At 36.7% G+C, this 12,640-nt stretch overlaps 2 protein-coding genes across 3 annotated transcripts in view; one reads left to right on the forward strand and one right to left on the reverse strand.

The window, feature by feature from the left end:
* Positions 1-5,730, forward strand: part of LOC107743499 (sphingosine-1-phosphate lyase 1) — a 22,404-nt gene extending 16,674 nt beyond the window's left edge. For both annotated transcript variants that reach the window (XM_016556724.1, XM_016556725.1), the window contains 8 exons: positions 1,502-1,590; positions 1,897-2,005; positions 2,108-2,206; positions 2,325-2,471; positions 3,083-3,321; positions 3,499-3,645; positions 3,861-3,981; positions 4,706-5,730. In XM_016556724.1, the coding sequence (XP_016412210.1) occupies positions 1,502-1,590; positions 1,897-2,005; positions 2,108-2,206; positions 2,325-2,471; positions 3,083-3,321; positions 3,499-3,645; positions 3,861-3,981; positions 4,706-4,870 (1,116 nt within the window). In that variant the 3' untranslated portion in view covers positions 4,871-5,730. The remainder of the gene's footprint in view (positions 1-1,501; positions 1,591-1,896; positions 2,006-2,107; positions 2,207-2,324; positions 2,472-3,082; positions 3,322-3,498; positions 3,646-3,860; positions 3,982-4,705) is intronic.
* LOC107743500 (pterin-4-alpha-carbinolamine dehydratase-like) lies at positions 5,114-11,030 on the reverse strand. The gene is made up of 5 exons (XM_016556726.1): positions 10,914-11,030; positions 8,938-9,069; positions 8,710-8,790; positions 6,863-8,313; positions 5,114-5,963 (listed from the first exon to the last, which is right to left on the reverse strand). Exons 1-4 carry the CDS (start codon positions 10,914-10,916, stop codon positions 8,221-8,223), a joined length of 309 nt encoding a protein of 102 aa, XP_016412212.1. The 5' UTR covers positions 10,917-11,030; the 3' UTR covers positions 5,114-5,963; positions 6,863-8,220.
* Between the last annotated feature and the right edge of the window lie 1,610 nt (positions 11,031-12,640).

Here is a 12,640-nt window from a genome sequence, read left to right on the forward strand (position 1 = left end):
AAAAAAACAGAATCACTGAGTTGGAAAAAGGATCACCCCCTCCTAAAAATGACTTGTAAACTCAATCAGGTGTAGCTAATCACCTTCTCAATGGCACAAAAAGCCATTTGACTTTCAAGATGTGGTCATTTTGATTAGCTCAGCATGAAAAGAGCTTTCCTGAAGCATTTCAGTCCTTGGTAGTGCAACTGAAGCAAACAATCAACTATGGGTGGCAAAAGATCTCCGGGATAAAGTTGTGGACAGGCACAAGTCAGGAGACGGATACAAAAAAATGTCAAAGGCTTTATCTGGTCAGGAAGGCTACGAAGAGGCCTACAGCAACTCTGAAGTAGTTGCAGGATTTTATGACAAAGAGTGGTCATTGTGTGCATGTGACAACAATATCACAAATTCTCCACAAATGTGGCTTGTATGGGAGGGTTGCAAGAAAAAAGCCACTCCTCAAGTAATCCACATGCAGTCACGACTGAGCTTTGCCAAAACACACCTTGAAGATTCTGAGGCAGATGAGACAAATTGAATTATTTGGCCTCAACACCAAACGATATGTCTGGCTAAAATCCAGTACAGCTCACCATCCAAACAGCATTCCTACAGTAAAACTAGGGGTGTGATCCTTTATCCAACTCAGTGATTGTTTTTTTTTTTATTGTTTTCTGACATGTTGGTGTTATATCTTTCACTTGGATGTTATAAGTAAATGCGGCTGGATAAAACTAATACTGTGTCCGTCCGTCTTTTCAGGCTACAAAGCAATAAAATGTGATTATTTTAAAAGGGGTAATTCTTTTCTATGCCCTCTGCATATTCTGCCGCTCCAAAAGCGCCACCTGCTGGCAGAGAATCAATTTGCATTTTTCAATAATCCATTCTGTTTTTGTTCAGACCACAGCGAAAATCAGCCCATACTTTTACACAGCAAACACTCAGTTGTAGATGTGAACCAGTGGATCAAAGATCTAAACGATTAAGCCACTAAGATATACAAGTTATTAAATTAATATAATTGATTAGTAATAATTGTTTAAATTTATGTAATAATTGATGCTTTTGACTTATCCCTTTTCTTAAAAATGGTTTAAAGGAATGTGAAGTTTATCATTTTATAAAACTTTTTGATTGTGTGAAAACCTCTAACTGAACTGTAAATCATGCTTTTTTGACAAGTGGCCCTACCCCACTTATATGATCTTAATTTTATTTGTGCAGGTCTTAAAAAAAAAAAGTCTTTAATATGATTTTAAAAATCCTGCAGATACCCTGGAAAAGCGGCTTGACTTTGGTGCTTCATTCATCTAGACAGTTTTTGAACAGCATGTTTGGGACAATTTGAGAGTCGTTCCAGCTAATCCTAAGCAATCCATTTGCTCATTTATCAGTCCATTGTTTAACAATCTGAAACCGTATTGTATAATATCAAGTTTCTTCATATCAAGTCATTATAATGCTGTTCACTCAAAACAAAAAAAAATTTTTTGTGTGTTCCTTTCATGAAAAGGTTACTTCAGGTGGAACAGAAAGCATCCTGATGGCATGCAAGGCATACAGAGACATGGCTCATGAACGTGGCATTAAACACCCAGAGATGTATGTACTATCTCAGTCTAGTCAAAACATTCAGCCTCTGCAGTCATAATACTCTAATTCTGTTTAGGTCAATTAACAGTAGCTGTCAACCCACACTGTAAACAATTTAAACAAATAAGTGGTTTGCTACGGTTGGCTATTAATTTACTTAGGAAGTATAAACACTGCAACATTATATTTAAAAATGCACTCAGTTTTTACTGAGTTTTATTTTACTTGGACAGAATTGGTGCTCATTAGTGCACCTTAAAGGCAGTTGTTTTATTCAATCCCATTGTGTAATTTTTTGTTTTGTCTATGCGCTAGTATTGCACCAGTGAGTGTCCATGCAGCGTTTGACAAAGCAGCACATTATTTTGGGATGAAGCTCATTCACATACCTCTGGACAAGAAGACCATGAAAGTGGATGTGAAGGTACTGCTGTCTGGTTTGTCCACAGCAGACAGGCACATTTTTGTGAATATTGACCAGCATGATGTTCACCTAATTTTAATGTCCGCTTTTTTTTGGTCATAGGCAATGAGGAGGGCCATCTCTAGAAACACAGCAATGCTGGTGTGTTCAGCTCCTCAGTTCCCCCATGGAATTATGGACCCTGTAGTGGAAGTGGCGAAGGTAACATTTGCTTATTCAGATGGGCATGTAATTCAATGCTTTTGTATTGTGGTATAAATTAATCTGTAGTGTATTCTTTCTTAAATATAATTAAATGTTGTTTTTTTTATTCTTTTAGCTTGCAGTAAAATACAACATCCCATTCCATGTGGATGCATGCTTGGGTGGGTTCCTAATAATTTTTATGGAAAAGGCGGGTTTCAAACTTGATCCCTTTGATTTCCGGGTCAAAGGCGTGACCAGTATCTCAGCTGATACACATAAGGTGAGAACTTGAAAGTGAGAGAAATTAATGAATACAAAATAAATACTGTTAATGAGTTTGGGATCAGTAAGATTGAAAAAATAATAATAAGAAGAATTTAACACTGCTGTTATTTTGAAAAATGTATTACCATTTCCACAAAAATAAAAAGCAGCACAACTGTTTTCAGCTGTAAACAACAGCCTATTAGAAATAGAATGATTTCTGAAGGAGCATGTGACACTGAAGACTGGAGTAATGGCTGCTGAAAAGTAAGCTTTGCCATCACTGCATAAAGTACATTTTTAAATATATTAAAATAAAAGCCAATTATTTTAAGTTGTAGTAATATTTCACTATATTACTGTTTTTTCTGTATTTTTGATCAAATGAATGCAGCCTTGGTGAGTGTAAGAGATTTCTTTCAAAAACATTAAAATCTTACCCCAAGCTTTTGAACAGTAGTATTTTTTTTTACATGTTATTGTCATGAATTAAAACGTTTATGCAAATGATCTCTGACAGAACTACAACTATTTTTATTGTTATCTGTCCCGATATCTTCATGATGAAGATTAAAGTTAAATTCAAAGTTGGTTTAATTTAAAAAATCAGTGTCTTTGTCCCCACAGTATGGTTATGCTCCCAAAGGCTCCTCAGTGGTGCTCTACAGTGACAAGAAATTTCGCCACTACCAGTATTTCGTAGCTCCTGATTGGCAGGGAGGAATTTACGCGTCTCCGTCCATGGCTGGCTCTCGGCCTGGAGGCATAATTGCTGCCTGTTGGGCTACTATGATGCACATGGGTGAGAATGGATATGTTGAGGCCACCAGGAAAGTCGTTGGGACAGCCCGCAAAATCAAAGCAGGGTCAGTATTAATACCATTTGTAGTATAATACATGAAGGACACAGGCAAGGTGTTGCTTTGAATGTATATCAACTGTGGTAAATGTAAATTTGCATGACAAGTAACATTTACATGCCAGGAAAGGCCCTGTACACAGAAACAATATCTTAAAAAAAAAAAAAAACTCTCTTCCCACAGAATCCGCAAAATAGATGGGGTGTTTGTATTCGGGGATCCAGAAGTGTCTGTGGTGGCTCTAGGCTCTGATGTTTTTGATATCTTTCGCTTATCAAATGCACTGACTTCAAAGGGCTGGAATCTCAACACTCTGCAGTTCCCATCCAGGTATGGTTAAAAACAAAATGTGTTCAATGTGAAATGTGCAGTTTATGCAAACTAATGTAATATCCCTAAAACAGAATGAAAGTTAGTCAGGTTAGGAAAAATACACATAGATCATTATTTATTATTGTTTTTATGTAAAGGCCTCAGTGCATCAATTTTCGTCAGAAAAGTGGTTCCTCATTGTTTGTGGCTTTTTGTTGTTCTCTTTCTTTCAGCATCCATATTTGTGTCACAATGCTACACACACAGCCTGGTGTAGCTGAGCAGTTCATCAGTGATGTGAAGAGAGAAGTAGCCATCATCATGAAGAATCCTAAAGAGAAGACCACGGGGATGGTGCGTTTCCTTTTTATTTGATCAAAAATACAGTAAATGATGGTAATTTTGAGAAATATTATTACAATTTAAAATAACTGTTTTATTATATTTTAAAATGTAATTTATTCCTGTGATGGAAAAGCTGAATTGTCAGCAGCCATTACTCCAGTCTTCAGTGTCATATGATTCTTCAGAAGTCATTCTAACATGCTGATTTGGTGCTCAACAAACATTTCTTTGTATTATCAATGTAATAAAAAATGTGCTGCTTCATATTTTGGTGGAAACAGATCATTTTTTAGGATACTTTCATGAATAGAAAGTTCAAATATAAAGGTCTTTACTGTCACTTTTGATCAGTTTAATATTTTCATACTTGAAAAATGTATTAATTTCATAAAAATCTTACCCCATACTGTTGTATTTCTACATGTTGACAAAATTAACTTCTAAAAGATATATGCATTTAAACTGATTTTTGTCTAACCAAATTCTGTCTAGAATTGTCATTAAAAAAACTAAAAGGTACGGCTGCTTTGGTATGTCTCGGTTGAACTTCACATTTTGAGATTTATATGGTCATATTTTCAGACAAAATAATCATTGTCCGTATGAATGCAGATGAGTAAAATCCTCACTTGGCACTCGAGTCCACTTCAGTCTATTTGTACATGTATAATCTCATCTGATAAACCATAATGAATAAATAACCCTGAATTAACTTTCCCCCTTTATGTTGTAGGGAGCAATCTATGGCATGGCCCAATCCATTCCTGACCGAACGATGGTGACTGAGGTCTCACAGGGCTTTTTGGACTGCCTCTATAGCACTGAGGTGCCCAAGATACAGAGCAAGCACCACAAAAACCATAAGAACCACATGAATGGCAACTCTAAAGCGCACTGAGATTGACTGTCGGGGTCTCCACCCTTAGCTGGCTAAAGGGATGTTCACTGTAATCATCTAATCCATTTACTTCATTCAGTCAACTATTTACAACTAACTATTTTATGTATAAGCCATAGTCACCTGATATTTTGGGATTTGTGACTAAGGAGCGACAGTATCCTGTCTATAAGACTACAGAGACAGGTGCACAAGTATCTATGAGAGTCTTTGAAGGGTCTGGGACATATTCATTTAATTTTGGTGACCAGTGAGTGCAGTTTTCCTTGTTTCATTTGGTCAATTTCTTATTTTTAGGACCAGTGCACACCATATGTATTTGATCACATTTCCACTATATTCTTTGGAAGTGTGCCACTTAAACCTCAGGATGCCAGGGCATAATGTTGTCACAATGACTTTACATTTGACATGTTATTGACAGACTGTTTTGACACTTCCCAGGAATTAAATAATGCAGATTAGACCAATATCCATAATACTATCAACATGGATAAATCATGGAGTTAGGATTTTATATATTCGCTATATCTCCTTCTCAGTAGAAACTTGAAAACATAGCAGACCGTTTTCGGATGGTAGTACTGCTCAGGTGAACCTGTATTGCAAATGTTTAGTTTTATTTATTTCTTTTAAATTCCCCATAACTAGGATATATTTGATAATCCAGTCTCAAAACATTCATCTTATTTAAGAGAAAATATCTCTCTGGTTTTAAATTACCTGTGGAAAGTGATATCAGGGCAAAACTTAACAAATCCACCCACCAGGTTGTGAAGTTCAACCATATTTCCAGGTTCAAATTCCCATCCATTTGGGTTTTCAATTTTCACATTTCATCCTATCTACCTCATATCTAATAGTTCAAATAATTGTACACTTACTCATTGTTTCCCTTTTGTCTAAATCCTGAGAAATGTCATGTAATTGGGCATTTTGATCATCAGTCAATGTCATGCTCCAGGTTATGGTACTCGCTGACAACTGTTTTCAGAGAGTCAAAGACTCCCTTGATTCGTGAGTCTTTCTTTTGTGTGTTGTATTTGATTGGGATCTTTGTTCCAGCTTAACTCAACTGAATGATAGCTAAGGCCTGGAACAGCAAGAAGGGAAATTAATTTGTGCATGAAGTCTGTGATATGAGGATCATGATGATGACATGTTACCATGGAAACATCACACCAGATCTTGTCAGCAATGTAATCCCTTAAGCACTCATAATATTTGTGACCACTGTGTGTGTTTTTACATTTTAAACTAATATAACGTCTCATATTTCAATGTTTTTTTTTTTATTATTATTCAGTAATTTCCATGTACTTTTTTTAACCTCTTTTTGGGGTACTTCAAGTAGGAGGTAGGACGGTGTTCTTTTGTATGATAACACCGTATTACAGTGTAGTCTCAAGAACTGTAACATGCCTTAGGCTAGGACGTAGACGTGGATATTTGTCTTCTAACAGTTACCCTTCTTGCCTAAATGAAGCATTTTAATGTCTTTATGCAATAATCTGTAATTACTGTAACTACTGAAAATGAGGCACCTTGATCTGAATTTTTGAAGCATGACATGACCTCTACGGTTATGGTTGTATGAAGCACAAAACTAACCGCATTCACCTAAATGCTTTCCACAGACGTCAGGGTGTGTGCTATTAGGTTAACACAGTAGCTACATCAGCCTCAGGGACTAGGCCTTTGCCACATCATGCAATCCATTTCAATTTTGTCCTGTGTTTTTGTTGTTCATATATAAATCAATAAAATTTGTCTTGAAATAAATATGCTGGTCAGCAATAGATTTACTATTCACTGTTTTACTGAATAAGGGGCCGTTCACTCAGAACTTGTTTTTGCATTCACTGCACTACCTTTTTATTATTTTTCTATGAAAACGTGCTTGACAGATGCGTTGAGCTTCTGTCTTTTGCAGCTTTCTAAAAACATGACGTTCAATTTAACAGTTCTACTTTTAAAAATCTTAAAAAAGACCTGGAACAGCAAGAAGGGAAATTAATTTGTGCATGAAGTCTGTGATATGAGGATCATGATGATGACATGTTACCATGGAAACATCACACCAGATCTTGTCAGCAATGTAATCCCTTAAGCACTCATAATATTTGTGACCACTGTGTGTGTTTTTACATTTTAAACTAATATAACGTCTCATATTTCAATGTTTTTTTTTTTATTATTATTCAGTAATTTCCATGTACTTTTTTTAACCTCTTTTTGGGGTACTTCAAGTAGGAGGTAGGACGGTGTTCTTTTGTATGATAACACCGTATTACAGTGTAGTCTCAAGAACTGTAACATGCCTTAGGCTAGGACGTAGACGTGGATATTTGTCTTCTAACAGTTACCCTTCTTGCCTAAATGAAGCATTTTAATGTCTTTATGCAATAATCTGTAATTACTGTAACTACTGAAAATGAGGCACCTTGATCTGAATTTTTGAAGCATGACATGACCTCTACGGTTATGGTTGTATGAAGCACAAAACTAACCGCATTCACCTAAATGCCTTCCACAGACGTCAGGGTGTGTGCTATTAGGTTAACACTAGCTACATCAGGGACTAGGCCTTTACCACGTCATGCAGTCCATTTCAATTTTGTCCTGTAATGTTTTTGTTGTTCCTATATAAATCAATAAACCTTGTCTTGAAATAAATATGCTGGTCGTGTAATATATTTACTTTTCTCTGTTTTATAGAACTTGTTTTTGCATTTACTGCACTGCTTTTCCATTATTTTTCTATGTAAAATTCCGTATAAGCCAGCCCTTATGTTTGCACAAGTTCGACATGAGGCTCTGTGTTCTTTTTCCATTCTTCAGAGCTGCTGTGCATGTTTTAAACTCAACATGTTTTTGTGACATCATTGATTAAACAGTAGGCAAGTGCTTTGACAGATGATTCATAAATTTCACAGCGCCAAAGTTGGCAAATATTCAGTCTAATACAATTCACTGAGGCACTAACCATGCCATCGCTGGGTCACATCAAATGAAAATAAAGGCACCATATATTTACTTTTTTTTTAAAAAAAGACTAAGCCATAAAACACAGTAAGGTAATAGGGCTTGACCGGTCTCTTTAGTGTGCTAGCAATTCTCATCTCTGATCTGTAGTACATGTATTGTGAATGTAAAATAATTTAAAAGATGAAATTTCTCCTGACTGTTCCATTAATACTTTTTGGGAAAATATTAGGCGTAACAGGCAGACTACACACAGTCAAAACTGATATGGTGATAACTGTGGTAAATGAAGTTTCACAATATTTTTGGTCCAGTTTTACAGGCTACAGAGGTCGACTGACGAGCTGTCAAGTGAGAGGGTCCATTCAGAGGACAGAGGCCTGATCTATGAAGGTTGCAAGGGTGATGTCACGCTGTGAGAGTCCTCCACATTCATGAGTACTGAGGGTGATCTGAACCTACCAGAGAGAAAACAGGCAGACAGGATACAGTCAACATGAAATCAAAATTAACTGCATTAATTGACCTTCTTTAAAACACATTCCTAGTTTTATTGACAATTATTCAGTGCAAAAGGAAAATTTTTGTCTTCATAATCATCAAAATGTAATTTGTTTCTTCTCTGAAACTTTTATATTTAAAAATATTAATTAGTCTCTCTCTCTCTCTATATATATATATATATATATTCTAAATTATATTATTTACAATATATTTTATTATTAAATATGAATAATTTCTACAATTAATAATTTATTTTATAATATTTTTAAAAAAGCACACTACTGCACTCACAGCCATGGCCCCCAATGTATTACAAAATGGTACACTGATGAGCCGTATTATCTATTTACCTTATTATACACGTTAAACCATTCAGGGTGATGATCCATTTTCTCAGCCTGTAGTGCTACTCTGGACATGAACCCAAAAGCCTAAAGGGGAAAGAGCATGTCCTAGCATTGTGCATACACAGTACATAAAAGTGTGATGCAAGCCACATGTATATGCATTTTGAAGTATATAACTATAAATAGTTTTATAGCCTTAGTCTCTCTTGTCAGTTTTAAAGAAGTTATTACCTGGTTGAAGTCTTTGAAGAGGAACTCTTTGTAAATGGCATCCCTCCCCACCACCTCCACCCACTGAGCATTTCTCATCATGGGCAGAAGGTGCTCCCTCTCCTCCATAGTAAGAGTCTGGATCTTCCCAGCCTGAGTGTTTAAAACAGTTCTGTTAGAAAATATTCTACAATTCCATGTATGTGGGTTTTGTGTACTTTGTAAGAACGTTACAAATCATGCCATCTCTGAGAGTAAAATGTAGTATGTAGTCTGTGTGTACACACACAGATAAAAAAATACAGTAAAAACTAATATTGTGAAATGTTTTATTTACAATTTGTGTTCAGTTATATTAACTTACTTATTATTACTTTAATTTCTAATATTTTTAATAATAATTTCTAATAACTTTAATAATTTGTGTGTGTATATATATACAATGCTGCTTGAAAGTTTGTGAACCCTTTACAATTTTCTATATTTCTGCATAAATATGACCCAAAACATCATCAGATTTTCACAAAAATCCTGAAAGTAGACATAGAGAACCCAACCAAACAAATGAGACAAAAATATTTTCTTTGTCATTTATTTATTGAGAAAAATGACCCAGTGTTACATTTCTGTGCGGAGCAAAAGTATGTGAATCTCTATGATTAGCTGTTAATTTGAGGGTGAAAGTTGAAAGGAGAAAGCCACTGATCTCCAAAAAGAACATTGCTGCCTGTCTGCAGCTTGCTAAAGATCATGTGGACAGGCCAGAGGAATACTGGAGAAATGTTTTGTTGACAGATGAGACCAAAATAGAATTTTTTGGTTTAAATGAGCAGCGTTATGTTTGGAGAAAGAAAACACTGCATTCCAGCATATCAATAAATATTTGCATATTTATGCAGAAATATAGACAATTGTAAAGGGTTCACAAACTTTCAAGCATATATATATTAATTAAACTATTATTATAATAATTATATTGAACATACTTAGATATAATCATTATTTGTTAATAGAACAGACACATTTGAACAGTTTTGCAAACACTCACACTCTTAAACAACCATTCCAAGGGGGATGTTTCGGAAAAAAAGCACTGTGATTGGTTGTTGTGAACCCCATATGGAAACAATGATGACTTGTATTTTTTTTTTAAGAGCTTCCACCATATTCCTGTGGTGGTTGGAGTAATGAAATTCCTAAACTACTTAACTCTTCCCTTTTGCCCTTTCAGCAAAGATCACATGGGCTTTAAACACTTGTTACAATAAGACATTAAAATATACATTTATAAAAAGGTAACTGACCTGAAAATATAGACTTTTTATATAGGCTTGTGCAAAACTTTGTAATACATTTTGTGCACTTTTAATTGAATGAAAGGGAAATTAAGTTGATTTGTGTCAGCATTTTCTTTTTGTACTATCCAAACACTATTGTCCCAGACTGAACCATCAGTATATTGTGTCAGAATGCCTGTGCAAATGATGCAAAACACGTCAGTCATAATGAAGCTCCAACACTGATAAAGCTGACTGACATCAACAGGTCTCTTAGCAACAGTCTAATCTGCTGAACTAATGCTGCTGCACGAACAGACCGTAAAACCATGATTGCTCTATTAAAAAGATTAACAGTGTGAAATATGTTAATGACAACATGCGCACAATAGAATATGCTTTTAAAATCTACACGAACAGGGTTATATGGCAAAACAATGAATCGGCGAAAAGTCCTTTACTCGATTGTCTAAAAATGGTTAGTTCAAGTTAATGGAAATCGTATAATAGACAATAAAACGTAAGATAAAAAAAAAATTAATGTGAAAATAAAAATAACACCATACCTGCCCAGCCATTTCCAATATATTTGAGGCATTTCGTTTGTGGCAATGTAATGCATTTATTTGCAAGTTTGAGAGTTATGCACAAAGTGGTTGTTAATCCACGTACGATAAGAATAATAAAAGTAAAAAGATTTTTATATGTTTTTTTTCTTACCATGTTGTGGGTGCTGTGTGTGTAGAGCTGATATGGTCTCGTGCAAGCACGCAGCTGGATTGATTTCAACCTGAGTCCAGAGCGCGAGTTTACGAATCCTACTAGGGTGAAGGGACGTCTAATGAATATTAACTAAGTTGCGTGATTGGACGCTCTTGAAAAGTCACCAGGTAAGGTCAGCACGTACTATTGAATATTAATGACCCTTGCTCTTGCTGCTGCGGCTGCCCTGCCGAAAGCCTGACCAAAGTAGGAATGTGTTTGAGATTCCAGACAGTGAGAGAGTATAGTTAATATGTACAAGCTGGACACAGATGAAAGAACTTGTCCAACAATCATGCAGATCGGATAAAAAACAATGACTTCTAATAGCAAGCGTCTGATCAGGAAAAAATGCGTGCCGTTTAATGTTAATATGCCTGACTGAATGTGGTACAACCATAGACTGTAAAAAAAACATGGACGTAGTGTCCGTGACGTCACCCGTTGAATTCTGAAGAGCTTTTTTGAAGCCCAAAGTGGGCGGAGCCGGTCGTCGCCATCTTGAGCCGTTTCACGTTGAGCATCCACTGGTCTAGTCTGAGAGGGTCTGGATCACCTAGAGGAAAACTTTACACAGACAAATAGACAGACTACTTTGCACAGTCCTCATTCTGTTCGGGACATTTTAAAACACTTAATTTGGCTTAATGCATTAAGACGGGTACAACAGGAAAGTATCCCTCTTAATTAAAAAGATTCGTCCAGGGCCGCGCACACACACATGAGAAGTCCTTATTTTTTTGCCTCTGCTTTTTCACCTAAGATAATATTATTTTGATCAAGATAATTTCTGTTCTTCTTTTTTTGTACATTTATACACTAAACGTAACATGTTTGTGTAACCCCTCTCTCCCGGGTCCCCTCCGCCGCACCTCGTTCTCGCTCCGAGTGGGTCTCGAACCCGGGTCTCCGGCATGGAAGGCGGACGCACTAACAAGGAGGCTAAATGGCTACAGCCACTAGCATCAGTCGCTAGTGCGTCTCTTGAGATCAGGGGAGTGAGGTTTACCTTGCACAGCACCTACTCGCTGGCCTCCGTTACACTCACCCCCCTAAACCTCACTCCCATCCGGGTCACGGCACCAATGTAACCCCTCTCTCCCGGGTCCTCACCGCCACACCTCGTTCTCGCTCCGTAGACATTCATTTTTTTTGCCAATTAAACTCTTTGCAGCTGTTATGTTTTGAGCCCAAACTAAGGGTGTACTCACACTAGGCGTTTTGAACCGCGCCCGAGCGCGTTTGACCCCCAAAGCCCGGTTGGAAGAGGTTTGTTTAGCCGGCCCTGGCCCGGTTGGAAGAGGTGGATCCAGGGCACGGTTCGGTTGGGCTCGGGCGCGGTACGCATGCAGTGTGAGCGCTAACCGCGCCGGAGCACGGAGCAGATCCTATTTTGTGTGCGCTACTGTCATCATTACGACCGCAAACATATTCTATTAGGCTACTACTACTACACTACACTACACTTTTCAATAAATTTAACTCAATCAAGTATATTTAGGTTTATAATGGCTCTAGTTCTTACCTTATTGATGAACAGGAAATGTACGTTAGTTTGCGAGTAAAGCTGCAAATCATTAGTGTGAGTACACCCTTAACTAAGATAGACATTAATATATATATATGCCCTTTACGTTGCACAAGGCTTAAAGGGGTCATATGATGCGATTTCAATTTTTCCTTTC

Source organism: Sinocyclocheilus rhinocerous, unplaced genomic scaffold (assembly GCF_001515625.1).
Source record: "Sinocyclocheilus rhinocerous isolate Xijiao unplaced genomic scaffold, SAMN03320098_v1.1 scaffold677, whole genome shotgun sequence".
NCBI classification, from domain to species: domain Eukaryota; kingdom Metazoa; phylum Chordata; class Actinopteri; order Cypriniformes; family Cyprinidae; genus Sinocyclocheilus; species Sinocyclocheilus rhinocerous.